At 39.4% G+C, this 17750-nt stretch overlaps 1 protein-coding gene across 1 annotated transcript; it reads left to right on the top strand.

Moving 5' to 3' along the window:
* Positions 1-423: 423 nt before the first annotated feature.
* LOC308086179 (high affinity cationic amino acid transporter 1-like) lies at positions 424-16700 on the top strand. The gene is made up of 12 exons (XM_080429611.1): positions 424-562; positions 6440-6829; positions 7207-7365; positions 7471-7642; positions 8359-8498; positions 8609-8831; positions 9728-9867; positions 11801-11903; positions 12320-12519; positions 12853-13004; positions 13366-13474; positions 13821-16700. The coding sequence occupies exons 2-12, from the start codon at positions 6460-6462 to the stop codon at positions 13997-13999; spliced, it is 1947 nt and encodes a 648-aa protein (XP_080285737.1). The 5' UTR covers positions 424-562; positions 6440-6459; the 3' UTR covers positions 14000-16700.
* Positions 16701-17750: the final 1050 nt, after the last annotated feature.

Raw genomic sequence — 17750 nt, 5'->3', positions numbered from 1 at the left:
CGCAGCACATTCCCAAAGCTGGCGCAGGCGGTGGGTGCTACGGGGAGGCTCCTGAAAGTGAGTGACAGGCGCGACACTCCCGTTTTTTAGAATCCGCTGGCTGCAAAAAACTGTGGCCGCGCACAACCTGCGTTTAACAGCGGCCAGCCAACTCTTGGTGGGAGCGCGCCCTTAGTACCAAAAGTAGAAAGTAGGCCTACTCATTATGCAGAATTTCTGCATATTGTACATTTCTGCAGCAGAAAATGTACAACATTTGACTCTGAGATGCAGTGGAGTAAATGTAAAAGTATTAAAAAAATTGGAAATACTCCAGTAGAGTAAAAATACCTCAAAAGTGTACTTAAGTACAATACTTGAGTAAATGTATTGAGTTACTTTTTTTCCACCACTGCTCATTCATCCGGGCGGAGCCAACAACGACTCTGCAGGTTGACTTCCATCTGTCTAACGTCGGCTCAACTGTCAAAATTCATTTAGATTTTAAAAGTATTATATAGCCCGCCCTACGTGGCATATTGGAACACAGCCGCAACATTTCACAGCGGGGTTTTTTTAAGAGGTAAGTCGCTTAAAGTTTACTGAACGTGTTTCTCACGTTTTTCAGTTCTTTAGCACATGTTTAAGGGACTGTAAGTTACAGACCCTTCCAACAGCAGTCTGTTACAGTCTATATCTCAATGATAGACATCATTAACATGTAACCCGAAACAGTAAAGCATAATGTATGCACTCCTAAGCGCGAAGTTGTCGCGCGGCTAAAAAAAGAACTGATCTACAAGGTACCAACGCCTCGCACCGCCACGCGCTCTTAGCTTGTAGATCAGTTCTTTTTTCTGGCACGCGACGCGACACCGTCGTACGGATTACAAACTACAAAGCAGACTTCACACGTATGACTACGGCGCTGCCGGCGGGGAACCAAAGACTCGCCCCAAGACACGCTCGCCCCCATTTTTATTGTGGTTGTAATCTTGTATTTGTTTTACTGAGGATACGTTTAAGGTTAGGCATAGTTTTACTGAGGATAAGTGTAGGAATAAGGTTAGGTTTAGGCATAGTTTGACTGAGGTTACGTTTAGGAATAACGTTAGTTTTAGGGCATAGCTTTAGTGAACTTACGTTTAGGACTACCAGGTGGCGACCGTTCCGAGGTCGCCAGACTTGCCCCGGGGGGCGACTGTGTTTTGGGCCGCGCGTTGTGGGGTATTCGGCACGGCAGAATGCCACACATGGTCTCTCGTTCTGGAGGAAGGAACCATCTTCCTGCTGATGCAATAATAACGTGGTGCCTTGCCCTATCGTATAAATACATTGTATTTGTATACATTAAACTGTTGGATTAGTGTGGCCCCCACAGTTCTGTTGGCGGCTCTGAGGAGTGTTTTGTGCTCTTTTAGGGGACTTCCAGTCAGAGATACTGAAGTACTGTGTATACAATACTAACAGAGCAGCAGTGAGAGGCACCAAACATAGCCTTTTATAGCGACACACTTCCTAGTTCCTACCGCTCATGATGCCATCATGGTCTAAAAACAGTGGTTCTGCTATTTTATGTGAAGGACCCCCAAATTGTAATAATAAATAAATGTATTTGGCCGCGGACCCCCATCTGAAAATGTTTCGTTCCAGGGACCCCCAGAAGAGAAGTTTTGAATTAAGAATGTTAGCTTAAAAAATATATAAATGTGTGTGTGTGTGTGTGTGTGTGTGTGTGTGTGTGTGTGTGTGTGTGTGTGTATATATATATATATATATATATTCAAAGATTTGCACAAATGTTTTCATGATTTTTCAAAAATAGCAGATCTACAAGCTCATAGGCAGTCACGAAATGAGCTTGTATATCTGCTATTTTTGATTAGCCAAAGTATAAAATAATGGTTAAAATTATTGTGATGCATACTTTGATATGGACCCCCTGGTAACCCCAGGTAAACAATATCAGCAAACTCTATGTAAGCTAATAACTAAATGTTTTATTCCCCATCAATGCGATAAAAGACCAGCAAGTATGAACTGCAGTGTTCTGTTGACATCTTTATTTAGGCATCTCAGTTCCCTCATTCAGATGTATTTAGGAAGGGAAATGATTTCTACACATCTAGGCTTCCCTCACATCAGTTAAAAAAAAAAAATACTACACTACATTTTATTCTAGTTTAATTTTGTATGCAGTATTTATTCTCGCATAGAAAATACAGTAGGCCTAATTGTGTGTTATGTAGCATTTGATTATATAATATAGACATGAGACAGTCATTCCATGTTCATGCACAAAGAAAAAAGGCTCTGCACACTTAGATCCATGGAGTTATCTGTGTTAAAAAGGCTAAGTTTTCAGTCTGCATACTGTACCTTCATCAAGGTAAAAGGTCCTCACTTATGTGGACCTGAATTTATTATTTTCTTTTTTATATATTGTCTGGTCCTCTGGCATCCTTGCATGTCCAGCAGTCATGGTTGTAATCTTCTCACATAATAGGCCACCATGTCCAAGATATTTCTGGGAAAGGCATAGTTTGTGTTCCAGCTGGACCAGCAGGTTAGTGTTTTACTACATAGTAAGTAGAGGGATTCTGGCTGCTCCGTGCGTCCAATATGAAACATTGTTGAAACAATGGTACGCTAGTGACTAGTACAGTCTGTCTATGTGAAGCTGCATGGACCACTGTGCCATTGGCCATGAACTGTGGCTCAATCTAAAGTCACTGACCACAGCATATTTAACAGGCGTGAAAATAATCGATCCATGAGAAGCATACAGTACAAGTTGTGTTCAGTGTTCATCTCGTTGATTCTCCACACTCAGGAATGTTAGCAGATGTTTGTTTTTATTTCCTAATTTTTTGTTATATTTCCTCATACTATAATACTGTTTTGAAAAGGTTTAGCTCCTAGTGGTCATTTATAGGTCTGCCAGCTTCAATTTGTTAGATTTCTATTCATATACAGTACTGTACTACTATCATTTACGTATAAAATGCCTACTGGCTTTTTTCCTCCTCTTTTGCCTATCTGCCTTTTACTGTCTATCCCAGGGGTGCCAATAATAATTGGCAGATGTTTTAACTGTTGAAATAGCTGACGGTGTGCTTTGAGCATTCCCTCTAAGATGTTTTATCTCAGGGCAATAATGTATATGGAAATCCTATTCCAGTCTTGTATCTTTTTTTTTTGGTTTCGGTCTTTTTTGTATTAAGCTTTGCTTTAAGGCTATGCAGAACCCTGTTTTATGCTGTGAATGTCATAAAGCACAGCATATAATCCAATATTTCCTATTAGTTTTATTTCACTTCATTGTTGCTTGTGCTGTTGTGTATGTAGAACATACATTGAAAACAACTTTGGTTGTTGTGTGTTGTACTGTAGCTTTTGTGTCTCAAGGTCGGTGCAGACTCCACAGGTGTTCATTATGACCAGAATCCCAGAAAAGGAAAGGTCTCATTGCACATGAAGGCTGTCTTTTTATGATCACTCTCACATGGCACTTAGTTTTAAACTTGCCCAGTCACATGGACAGAGGGAGAGGGGACTATTTGTTATGATGTTGGATAAAACTTAACAGTTGGGAGCTCACTTGATCTCTGACTTGGATTATAACATACTGTACAATTTATTTTAAAATCAGATTTTCCATAAGGCATTTAAACATTTGCTTCAATGAATGTTCATCAAATTTAATGTGGCCTCTTCACGTCCTCAAATCCAGATATTGTCATTTTGTTGTAACTGTGCATTTGCACTACCAATTGTTTATACTTTATCTGTTTGACTCGTGTAGGTTACATTACAGTTGTAATGTCATCTGGAAGAATTTGAATTAAACAAATTCAGTTCCAGATTATTGTATATAATCAGATAATAATATTTAAGTGAGCATGGAAATGACAAGGAAATGGCCAAACAACACATATTCTGGAAGGAATACATTACATATCCATTATAGATATACATTAAATGTAGACCATTATCTAAATAGATATGTAAGTTAAAATTTGGTTTCAGGCATTGCCGTGCCTGTTTGGGAAACCATTCAGGGTGTTTTTTGGAAGGCTCGGTTTGTATGTATTTCTGCTGTACTGTACAGTATCTCATATCTAGTTGTGTACTGCTATGGCTTCTAAACATTTGGAGAAGTGACAGTATTTTGTCTATGATCAAATGGTTAAGTACTGTACATGTGACTTGACTGCCATGCCGAATTTACCCACGTCGCCCCTCTGTGTCACAGGTGTTCGGCCAAGCTGATTGGAGGAGAAGAGGGCAGGGCCTCTCTCTGCCCACCTGCCTATTTTAGACTGAGCAGCACGTCCCATCATGAATGAATGCATGTGCAATGCCATGCCTTTGTGCTTAGTGCCGAACCTCTGGCAGGTCTTCCTTTAGAGCTACAAATCTCCCTTGCACAACATCTAAGGACATGTGTTTCCACACTTCTAAATTTTGTTCTCTTTTTGATTGTTCAGTAGGAGCACACATTAGCCTATGCAACTCTTAGACTCGGTTTGCTGTACAGTACAGTCTAGTCTAGTCAATGGAGTTTGACATTATGTTTAGAAGTCAGTGGAGAAAATTATGTATGAGGTATTTATAGAGGTATTATGTGTTACAGAGGTGTCAAACAAATGTTTCCATTTGACGTACTGTACCAGAGTTACCTTATAGCTACTTGAAGATGGCATCCGCTGAGGTTTAATTCTCCTATCTTGTCATAACCTAGTTAGATGATGTGTGACACTCAAACTTTGAGTATGAATTTTGGATTTGATTTTGACAGTTGAATTCGGAGTATTCCTGACATTTTGTTGTGACTTTCCATATGTTCAATCTGCATCTAGATGAAACTTATTTGATTCGATCATCATTACAAGACTGATCTTAGATCATCACACCAGACTTTGTTTCAGATTTATTATTTCTATTCATTTTAATGGTCATTAAATCATAGAAAATCCTTTTGTTCCTATTGTGACAAGAACAAACTGTTAAAATGAGCTAGTCTAATACTTTTGACAGCCGTCGTGTTACTGTTTTCATAGCTGATCAACAGTTCTTTGCAGTATTATTGTAAAGTCAGCTGGAGAGGTCAAGAGTTGGTCTGGCGGATGGTGTGGTGGGGGTTGGGTAGCTGTCGTCACAGCTGTTCTGAGTCCCTGGCCATGTGATGTGTCACCATTCTATTTGTGAGGCTGGCACCTGAAGGGTCTGTAGTGCCACAGACAGTCTGTTTTGTCGTGTGTGTTTGTCAACCTAGTGCACGCTATTGTGACTGCTCTCTCAGCTACAGTATACTGGGTTCATCCTTGTGTGATTGTAAACTGCCCTTTGATGAACACATAATTCGGAAGGGGAGAAATTGTTCACATCAAGGGAGAAAGAGGACTTTTGTTTTTTGCTTTCGAATATTATCAGGAGGCTACAATCTTGTGAGTAGCACCCAAGCGCTTTGTCTTTTCCACTGAATGAGTCACATTAACTTGCATGAATGCTGTACCTCGCTTGGATATCTCTGTTTTCAGTAGTACACGATATGATAAGACTTCATCACTCCATCAATGTTTTTAAATGTATGTAGTGATATGGGTTTAAATGATCTATTAACTTTTGGTTGTGGCAGTGGCACTGATGACCAATCTCCTAATATTTAGGTTTAGGGATGCGACAGTATTTGTGACTGTTTCTGGCCGATAAATGCAGGAAAATTAAGTCTTTGGCAAGTAAATTATAGAGACCACCCACCAATTTGGCCAGTAGGAAAGACATTATTTCCTACACATACTGGAGAATGTTGCTGGTTTGCTATCTGCTAAATCTACCATGATGTGTGTGTTCTTTGTAGTACGCAATTGCCTCAGTCATGATCGATGCAAAGCTAACATATCAATTGAGTATTTCCACAGGCATGTGTGGTTGCACGTGTCAACTCCCCCATGAGTTATATTTAAGAAATAGATTGTAGCCTCTTTGTTATCTTTAACCATGGAACAAACTTTTTTGTATTACTTACTTTAATTCATTGATAGTATTACCTTGACTTTTATTAATCGGTAAAGATTCTTAGTGTAGTTTAACAGTAAAGGGTTAATGATTAACATCCGTATTTCACCTGTTTCCTGTTTTTCAGTCGCATTCTCACTTGTACTCACATTTGTGCTTTTTTAAGGAAAGGGAAAGATTATTCATTAAAACGTATAGGTGTGCATGTCTTGTGTCCTACAGTATCTGTACCATACAGATACCGTACGGTACCCAAATTGTTGTAAGAATGAGATCATTCAACTGAGGATGACTTTGCTTTGTTCTTATTTTGTTGACCTTTGCTTTGCCAGTCTTCTGACAATCAAGGTGGATTTCTACATACTGTAATGTAGCAGGAGTTTTCCACATGGAAAGTAATGTCACAGTCCTAACATCTTTGGTGTTGTTTCGACGTCAGGTTCACCAGCGAGTGCCAGGATGATTCTGGCGACATTAAAAGACATCGGGAAGCAGCTTCTCAGGGTGAAGGTGGTGGACTGTAACACAGAGGACTCCCGTCTGTCCCGATGCCTCAACACCTTTGACCTCGTAGCCCTGGGCGTCGGCAGCACGTTGGGTGCTGGCGTCTACGTGCTTGCCGGCGCGGTGGCTCGGGACAACTCCGGACCCGCCATCGTCGTCTCCTTCTTAATCGCAGCCCTGGCCTCTGTCCTGGCTGGTCTGTGCTACGCCGAGTTTGGTGCTCGTGTCCCCAAGACGGGATCAGCCTACCTCTACAGCTATGTGACTGTTGGAGAGCTCTGGGCCTTCATCACAGGCTGGAACCTCATCCTCGCCTATATCATCGGTAAGATTCTTCATCCTAGGGAAGGGAAGGAGCCCTGCATTGATACTATACCACATAATACAGTATGTGGTGTTGGAGACAAAAACGCTGTAAAGTGTGAACAGTAAACCACCTAGTTTTATTAGTTGGTTTACTTTTCAGTATTTTGTCTCTTCCTTCCATTATTATGTGTTTTCCTCTATCTTGTTTTTTTCTTTGCTCTTTTTACTGCCTTAATTCATCTTAATATTTTTTTACATACATTTTTGTACAAGTATGTTATTTCCCTCAGCTGTGTAATGTTTGTTTTCATGTCTATATGTTTCTGTCTGTTTTAAAATTTTGTATTCTTTATGACACAAATAAACAAATCAAAAAGCAACTTTTCATCCACACAGGAACGTCTAGTGTAGCCAGAGCCTGGAGTGCAACGTTTGACGAGCTGATTGGAAAACACATAGAGTCCTTCTGCAGAACATACATGCCCATGAACGCTCCAGGCATTCTGGCAGAGTATCCGGACATATTTGCAGTCTTCATCATCATCTTACTGACAGGTCAGACGCCTCTACAATGTGATGGTAGCGTTTTTCTATTTCATGTCTGTCTCTGAGATGTAATATTCCTCTCTCACATTCTGTTTTGTTTTCGCTGTCCAACAGGCTTGCTTGCGTTCGGAGTGAAAGAGTCAGCACTTGTTAACAAAGTGTTCACCTGCATCAATGTACTGGTGCTGCTGTTTGTGATCATCTCAGGTCTGGTCAAAGGAACGCTACAAAACTGGCATCTTAATCCCAGTGAAATTCTCAATGTTACCAGCAACTCCAGCCTTAAGTGAGTGTATTCAAATGGTAAAACAAATATCCCAAATTGATGGTATGGTTACTCTGCATTTTCAGGGTGCAAAAATGTAATCTGCACACTTATGCTGCATTCACACTAGCAGCGACAGGCTGCAAGTTATTTTCAATGGAATGTCAGCGACATGAAGATACAAATTCACACACCCAACACTTATTGCTGTACAACCTACAAAATGTACAAAAAAAAGTTGAGCTGGCTTCAAAGTCTTTCAGCACTCCAATGATGCAATGTAGCTTGATGTCATCAATGAGCATATTGTGCAACACTTCAATGGCGACTTGGCGTTTTGTAGCTTTTGTTGGCGCTAGTGTGAAGGCAGCAGAACTATCTTCCAATATGTATTGGTCAGTTCAGATTGGTCAGTTCGACACCGCACTCTCTTGGGTCCTCAGCGATACACTTGCCAAGTGTGAAATCGATTGGATGAATGGCTCTTGAGATATGCGAGGGACACACAGACTGTACAGATATACAAAATATATTTAAAAACAATTTTTTTTTGGTATCATTAAACATTAAGAGTTGTGAGCCCTTCTTCATAAACTCTTCACAAACTACGGTAATATGATATCATGTGGGCCTTTCACCTTCATCCGGATGTGATGATCTGATATGATGATGATTGTTAAAATGTCCACATATAACATACATTATTATTCAAAATGTCTTTCTTATATTCTTTCCAGTATATCACAGTCCATAGTGTCAGACCTTAAAGAGAGACTTGGTGAGGGGGGCTTCATGCCTTTTGGCTTCACGGGAGTCCTCTCTGGTGCGGCCACATGCTTCTATGCCTTTGTAGGCTTTGACTGTATTGCCACTACAGGTGAGAATCATATATTTTCTGTTTCTTTCAACTTTTTGTAACAGTAACCATGTAACTGTACATTAACATCAGTGGTGTCTGTCCCTCCCCCCCCCCCCCCCCCCCTCCAGGAGAGGAGGTTAAGAATCCTCAGAGGGCCATTCCTATCGGGATCGTGTCCTCCCTCCTCATCTGCTTTGTGGCCTACTTTGGAGTGTCTGCAGCCCTCACCATGATGATGCCTTATTACCTGCTGGACCCCAACAGCCCACTGCCTGTGGCCTTTACATATGTGGGCTGGGGGGGGGCTAACATTGCAGTGGCCGTTGGATCTTTGTGTGCCCTGTCTACCAGGTAAGGTGCATGGGACATCTTTCTCACAATTACTTATAGTTTTCTAATGATTCAGCATGCTTTTTTTTCAGATATGAATAATCCAATTAAAGTTGAGCTAGATTTTGTTTTGCATTATGACTTTGGCTAACGGTATTCGTCCCCTAACGGAAAATCCACTTGCCATCGGTTCTTCTCATAGTATAATGTTAATGGTAATTAAATAGTTAAGATTTGTGAACATACTGAACACCTAAAAGGTTAAAGTCAGGTGCGTAGGACAAAAGGAAAGTCCAAATGCACGCAATGAGAAAGATCCCACACACTGTCTAGAACATCTTTATTACAAAGTGACGTTTCGGTCCTTAGATCAAACGCGTTTGTCCCGATGAATCTAAGGCGCAAAAAGTTGTTCTGTAATAAAAAAAACCATATAGCAAGTTCTAGACAGTGTGCTGGATCTGTCTCATTGTATTCCCAAACTTGTCAAAATAGAACATCATAGCGTCATGGCCTCTCTGGATGTGGAACAGTGTTGTTTATGTTCACATAGTGTTGATTACGTCTTAAGATCACGCAAGTATATTTGAAATTTCACTTCAATATATTGTGCTGTCGGGAACAACGAAACCTCTCATCGCCATAATTTTACTTTTTATGTTTTTTTTTGTAAATTAAAGCCCTACATCGTCCTACTACAGTGTCACACAAAAGCAGCAAAAATAGCAAGTTCAAAACGTGTCACGATGTGGCACGTTTGGATCTTGTAGATCTGCTATTTTTGCTACTTTTTTATTTGTATCCTGAAAAGTAACAGTTTTGGGCATATGAAGTTTACACCCGACAGCAACGATATGCTATATCTAAACATGTGCAATGTACTTGCACGGCATGTTTTTATTTCTCTCCCCTACTAGTTTACTAGGCTCCATGTTCCCAATGCCCAGAGTAATATGGGCTATGGCAGAGGACGGCCTGCTCTTCAAATGTTTGGCTAAAATCAGCCCGAGAACCAAAACCCCCCTAACAGCAACAATAACATCTGGCGTTGTGGCAGGTGAGGTCAGGTCCTAAACCCACTAACTGGTTGACTTTCTTCTCAGAACCCTAAAGCAACACTCTAGCCACACAAGGCCTCAAGATCCGGTTTTGCCCTCACCTCCCAAAACCACTTAAGCCCTATTTTATACTTTGACGTGTGACGGTGTCGTGCAGCAAAAACGGATGGTCTACAACCTCGCAACGCGCCGCAATGCGATGTGATGTGAGCTTGTAGCTAGATGGAATTTATTTTAACATTTTCCAGGTTGAAAGTGGTTACATTCTAAATTATTTTGGCCGCTCTAGTCCCCTCCCTGTGGACGTGGAAACTCAAAACACTTTGCTGTGCAATAGTGTGTCTTCCATGTTGTTGGGCTGAGAAGGCCGTCAGTTGAAGCCTTGTGTGAAGCCAGAGTACAGCAACAGTATATTTGGGTTATAAATCTCTTCCTCCTCCTCTTCTTCCTCCTTCCTTCGACCTTGGCCTAGTCTCCTTGGCTCCATGTTCCCTCTACCACGCATTATCTTTGCTATGGCTCGTGATGGTCTGCTCTTCTCGTTTCTGGCGAGTATAAGCGAGAGGAAGACACCGATCGTCGCCACCATTGCGTCAGGGTTCTTGGCCGGTAAGCCCAAAGGTGGAATTGGAGTGGCTTATATGCCATATGTGGAAGGAGGGAAGGTGACATGACAAAAGCTTCAGAACAGATGGAGACTCAAAGAAACAGTCTACAAGCTATTGCTTTCTTTCTTTCTTTCTTTCTTTCTTTCTTTCTTTCTTTCTTTCTTTCTTTCTTTCTTTCTTTCTTGATCAGCAGTATTACAGCCAAACATTATTTCAAAAGAAATTTCTTCTGTTTTCCACAGATTTTAATTTTTAATTTAATAAATAAAAAAGTATACAACTGGGAGAGATACATTGTGCACATAAAAGCAATGAAATATAGCCACAAGAAGACCTGAGAGAGAACACAAATATATTGTCTTGTTTATATGACCAAGACTATATTAAAGGTATTTCATCCGTCCCTCTACAAAATCTGGCCGTAAAGGCCTGACATATTTGACCCAAATAGACCTGAATTGAATGAACATACAGTATCTTCCTGAAGCCGGAGAGAGAAAGTAATCCTCTCTACGGCATACATGTCATTTACTATATCTATCCAAAACCTGTTCCTTTTTTGTTATCATTAAAATTGTGAACATTGCCGATCCACAAGCTCACAACGAGTCGCATCGTGATTCGTTGTGAGGTTGTAGATGAGTTATTTTCACTTCTTTTGTGTGACACTCGTGTATGATGAAGTAGGGCATTCATTCACGAAAAAAAACTTAAAAGAAATGGAAATATGGAGATTATACTGTACAAGGTTTCTGTCTGACAGCAACAATACCAGTGACCAACATCCTTAGAACCGCATCTCCAACTTTTAGCATCCCTTCAGAGAAAGGAGCACTTCCACCCAAATTCCTGTCATACATGAAAGTGCTAACATTTCCAGAAAATCTTCATGTGACTTTGAGAAAATAGTTCACAGGGAAAATTTAGGCCAGGTGCTGGACATCAAGGGAAGAATCAAGGATAAGAAGAAGAAAGTCCGCACACTGTTCTCAAGCTAAAAAAAAAAATCATTTTTATTTGCCTGATGAAGACCTAGAAGGTCGAAACGTTGCATAAATAAAAAGTGAGGTTTTTTTTAGCTTGAGAACAGTGAGTGTGCGGACTTTCTTCTTCTTAACTTTGAGAAAATAACCTCCTTCTCCCATTTTTCTTTAATGAATTCTGTGTTGTGATCTTTTTGGTCATAAAATACCTTAATTTATTGTTTTGCATTTGAACTCTGTTCAAATTCTGCTCAAAATCTAAATGTGTGTTTTGTGCATTATCAGTAAACGTGGGACTTGAGCAGTACATTTGTTGCATTTCTCTGTTTCCTGTCCTGCAGCCGTGATGGCCTTCTTGTTTGAGCTGAAAGACTTAGTGGACCTGATGTCCATTGGCACCCTACTGGCCTACAGCTTGGTGGCTGCCTGTGTCCTAGTCCTCAGGTAGGAGTTTTCATTTAAGTCTGTATTTCACTGTGTAGGCCTCCCCCACCATAACATATCAGAGAAGCCCCCTCCCTCCCTACCTTCAAAACCGCCCTGAAAACCCACCTGTTCAGAATTGCCCGTCCGAGTTGACTTTGATTTCAACTTGTTATTTTTAGTGTTTTATTGCTTTTAATCTTTTGCTTATCTGAAATGTTCTTAATAAAATGTGTTTTTGTCTTGTTTACACACATGTAAACTAAGCGTCTTTGAGTACTTAGAAAACAGCAAAAATAAAAGTAATAAATTAAAGTATTATTATTATTATTATAACCACTCTGTAGCATCCATAATTTCCCAACACACATACTAAAGCACTCATACAGTACCACAGCTTTGACTGTCATAGTAAAATAACCTCTTGTCTCTTGTAGGTACCAACCAGAACAGCCGAGTTCGTCCTATGAAATGGCCAACACACAAGATGAAATGGGTGAATCCATTAGTGAGGGAACCATTGGCTTCCTGCCAGAGCCAGATGACCGTTTCACCATCAGGAGCCTAGTTTTCCCTTCCAGCACAGAACCTTCTCAACTGTCCGGTTTTATTGCCAGCTTCTGCACCAGTACAATTGGTGAGACACATATTTAATGTATACTGTTTCGGGCATTCCATATGATAAAATCATGTGCACAGTGGTGGACAGTAACGAAGTACATTTACTTGAGTAAAGTAAATTTTTTAAGGAACTTACCAAAAATATATTATGAATTAACCACTTAAAGCCCCATTTCAATTCATGAAAATTCATGAACATTTCTGTTTTTTGATTTGGGGGGGGGGGGGGGGGGTTCTTAATTAGTATTTAGTTGAGAAAATACTTTGTCCACCACTGTGATGCACTCCATGTGTTTTAGTGTGTTGCTTTGTTTTGTCTAGTCACTGCTGTGCCTCTTTTCCTCTCCAGGTGTTTTGGTGTGTGTCTTCTGTGTTGTAGCCGTGCAGGGGGGATTCGCACCCTGGTCACTCGCCCTCCTAAGTATTCTTATGTTTGCCAGCCTGGTTATCACCTTCATTGTATGGAGACAGCCAGAGAGCAAAACCAAACTGTCATTCAAGGTAATGTCCGTTATCATACATGTAATTATAGTAATTGAACAGCGAGTCTGAATTTATAGTCTGAAAGTGGTGGAAAATAGTTGATCCATCATACCATACCAAGACTTGGATGAATGCTATCGGTAGACTTGATATTTATGTACTGTATGTTTGCTTTTTTCAGGTTGTGCATGTTAATTAATGACAGGGCAAGTTTATTTGTATGGCACATTTCACACGCAGAGGCAATTCAAAGTCCTTTACATAAGGATTAAGTTGCCCCAAAGTAAGCCTCTTGCCCAATGTGAGGTTGTTAACATTACTACTGAACCTACTGTAACTGCTAACCTAACTACTGTATTGTAAAACCTCTCTTCCTCAGGTTCCCTTGTTGCCATTCGTCCCTGTAGCTAGTATGTTCATCAATATATTTCTGATGATGCAGCTCGACAAAGGCACCTGGATGCGTTTTGCCATCTGGATGGTCTTGGGTACGTTTATTTATTTATTTCAAAATCATACCATTTTCATAACATGAATGTAGGGCCTATGTTCAAATGTTGGTCATTTTTAACACGGTAATGCAATTGTTTTGAGTTAACCACTTAAGCAATATATACGACAAATAGAGAATCGCATCGCAACGCATTGTGAGCTAGTAGATCTGCTATACTCGCTAATAAAAAATATTGTCCAAAATCGGGACGCCAGGTTTAATGTTGTTAAAACATGTAAAAAAAAAAAAACAGGACCTTGAGACAGATTGTAGAGTGGATGCAGACCTTTGTTTTGCTTTTTTTGTATGTGTCAGCAGTGGTGTTTTTGTACTCTTTCCAGGTTTCATTATCTACTTTGGCTATGGTATTCGTAACAGTGCAGAAGCGGCACTGAACAGGTCCAGCCCTGACAGTTACAAACCACCTTGCTCTATTAATGGACAGCCGATGGGCACAGAGAAGGAGGCCTTTCTACCCAGTGGACGTCATGCCGCAGCAGACGATGACGAGGATTCCTAAGAGAGGTCCGGTGTTCTTCTCTGTGTCTACTACAGTATGAATGAAGCAGTATAAGTTAGGCTTATCTCACTGACACCCACATGTGTTTGCCTCTCCGAGGTAATACAAACCCAAGAGACTCGTGATGAAGCATTAAGCACATTTCAAACCCGTGCACCACGTCTCCACCCTGGTGCCACCATTTGGTTGCTATTGTCCTTGAATTGATCTAAAGGCTAAGTTAGTATTTTATTAAATATATTTTATTTACCATAATTGCCTGATAGTGTTGCTGTAAGTCATCGCTGTACAGTAAGTTATTGCTGTATGTATTTGCTAAATTGTTTGCACTTTGATATGGTTAGAATAGCAAAAGTACATAAATATGTGGGTGGCAGCACAAAAGATAATACATCAATCTATTGTACTGCCCTTCAATTTTTATTATGTATATGACTACACAACTGAGACAAATGTGCCATATTTGCCTCTTACTATGAGCAACAACATTCAATTCTATTCATCTCTTAAGATGTGCATCCAAAGTTTCAAGAACAATCTACATTTAGTGAGAAACACCAATCTTTCATAACATTGTTAAATAATTTAGCAATATCAAATTAAACATTTTGCATTTGTCAACTATGATATTATCACAGTTGGCAAAGGTAGAATGTGGATCACTTTTCAGAACAAAAATGTGAAAAAGACCCATTGATTCTTTGGACACATATACAGTACATTGAAGGTCCTCTGTCTGTGATATTTTAAATGTAGTCATGGTCTTCTAGTCCAGTGGCACAGTGCTGGTCACTGTGTCCAAGATCTATGCAAGATTATTATCAAGTCAACACATCCATCTGTTGTGCCAGCACCCCAATCAATAAAATCCTTCCTGTATATTTGAAAATGATTATTGTCAAATACAGCACAAGCTTCTAATAATATGCACTCTGCCTTTTGTGATGCTGTTGCACTACGTGGCTATAATACCCAAAGATACAGATTTCTGTCTGGAAACAATGCACTAAATGGGGATATAGCAACATGCTATGTATACCCCTTCTGTACGTCAACAGTATGGCAGAGAAATGTTGCATGGTGCTCTAAAGAGGGGGTAGTGAGTTGCTGCTGAGCTGACTTTATCTGGTTTCTCCATCACCTGCTTATTTATTTGGGGTCAGGCTTAATATAATATTACATTTCAGGTTCTGGCAAGGGATTTGTCACTCTAGAATTTTGCCAAAGAATAGTGCACATCCTGGTGCTGTGCTTTATGTTATATAATGTGAATTGATTATCAGCCATCGCATTACAAAAGTAATATTATGATCAAAAATGTAAGTGCCTGTTTCTATATCGGGTGCTAACCCCAAAGAGAAAACTATTTTATCTCTGACCAGCATTAACAATTAAGAGTGTCTGTAAATACTGTACATTGTGTATTTAATATGCTTTTTGTATTTTATAGATATGTTTTAGCTTTTTTTTTGTTTAGTTTTACTTTTGCATACACATCTCTGTATGAGTTAATCATTACTGGATTCCTGGGGCGGTTTATATTGTTCAGTTGATAAATTCGTATAGGGGGATGTGTGTGGAGTCTAAAATAAAAGGTACACTTTAGTGTGTCTTTAATGAACGCTGTTTAATTGGTATGTCAACTTGTTTGTTGTTTCTTTTTGGTTTTGCTATTTATGATTCTGCATCTTGTTAACCAGATGCCAAATTCACTAATCAATGTATACATTTTGTCACAAAACAAATCCTTTTTTTTTTTTTACAGTATAATTTTGTTATTACAAATATGTAATATTTATTGAAAATGCCAGTATAGACTTGTCTATAGATGACAATAAAGTTATCACTCATGGGAGACTAAGTAGTTACATAAAACATAAAAAAGGTTAGTTGTGGTAAAAACACCAGAATCAATTGAGCTGTTGCTACATAAATGTTACACTTTTGTGTTCATCGTGGCGTTTTGTAAATACTATGCTTCTGTTGTATGTTGCCATTTTTGTCATGCAACTGCTTGATTCATGTACTTTATCAAGAACCATGGAAATTACAACAATTTCATCATCATTGGGATGTATTTGGGTGTGTCAACATTGCTAAGTTATGTTTTGGGCTTTCTTGTACAAAACATGTCTTTCTTTTCCCTTCAATGTACAGTTACACAGCTTTTAAAAAAGATGCCAAGAATACTTTGAAGGAGCTGAATGCAGTAGCTCTGCGGTAGCTTTCACCACAGTTTTCCCATACCAAATGTAGAGTGGGGTACTACACGTTTTCTGTATGTAATATATTTGTTTGACAAGTCCAAGCACAGAATACAATCACATACCATGTGTCATTCATCACACCATTGTTGTTTTGGAGAGTGTAAACTCACTGGGTTCATCTTGACATAATTGTATTTGTAATAATTGTCTACAATAAGGGTGTTGTCCTGCTGTAACCAGCATTCAAGTGAAGCCAGAGCAGCGTGTTTGAATATTTGTATTCGATGCTGTGCATTTTATTGGAGTTGAATTGTGTGCAAACTTGAATGAAGATATTTTGTTTTCATGCAGTTACCCCTACATGAAAACAGATATAGCTTTTGCACTCTGTGTTTGTTTTTCCAATCATTCAACCTTTTATCTTGTCTTGTCAAGGTTGCGGTTTGTATAAGTCCTGCTGTAAATAAATGGTGCTGGAAAGTCAATGGAACAAATCTTGTCATTGATTTGGTGTTATGTGCTTGAAAGTTTGTCATGCTCTGCATTTGTTATGAATCCAAAAGGTGTGCCATACACATTTTGCTCAAGGCCCCACTGTATAGGAAGCGGTAGCCAATGTCTTATGGCGTTAATACTGTAGTATTGTGCTGAATGCAAGCCTAACGGGAGGTTTAAAAAATCTAAGCCCATTTTTATGACTATTTTTTAAATACATATGACATTCTATAACAGTGCATACGTAGTCATTTGTCGTTAATTCCCCCTTAGCAGTGGTGTAAAGTAACTAAGTACATTTACTCACGTACTGTACTTAAGTACAAGTGTGAGGTATTTTTACTTTAATTGAGTATTTCCAATTTTTTGTACTTTTACTTCTCTACTCCAATTTCAGAGGCAAATATTTTACTTTTACTTCACTACAATTATTTTATTTTAAAATGTTAGTTACTAGTTACTTTGTAGATTTTGAGTATTAATATAAAACATTCATTAACCACTTCAGCCCTATATACATTTCGGCCATTTGAAAATAGCAGATCTACAAGCTCACAATGCGTGCATCGCGACGCATTGTGAGCTTGCAGATTTGCTATTTTCAAAAGATTTAGACAAAAGATTTTATACATTTGAAAACTTGTGAAATGGGGCATTCTGCATAATGAGTACTTTCTGCTTTTGGTACTTTTAAGTACATTTTTGATACCAATACTTTTGTACTTTTACTCAAGTACATTTAGTACACAATTCCAGACTTTTACTTGTAACTGAGTATTTCTACATTGCAGTATTGATACTTTCACTTATTTAAAAAAAATTGAGCACTTTTTCCACCACTTATGAAGTTCCTGCTTCCACCACCAGTTTCTGCACAGGTCACAGGTAAATCTACTGTGTGTGGACTACTATTCACCTACAGGGGGCGACATAGGTTCACATTCAGAAGGGCGTTGGAACCCCCACCCCTTCTCCCTGGACTACTCTCCTGCCTCCCTATTTTCTTCCGTTGCTGCAGAAACAGAATGGTCCTTAGATGTGACTGGATC

This window comes from Gymnoscopelus braueri, assembly GCF_963280865.1.
Source record: "Gymnoscopelus braueri genome assembly, chromosome: 5".
Lineage (NCBI taxonomy): Eukaryota > Metazoa > Chordata > Actinopteri > Myctophiformes > Myctophidae > Gymnoscopelus > Gymnoscopelus braueri.
This window is presented reverse-complemented; position numbering and strand designations above follow the sequence as displayed.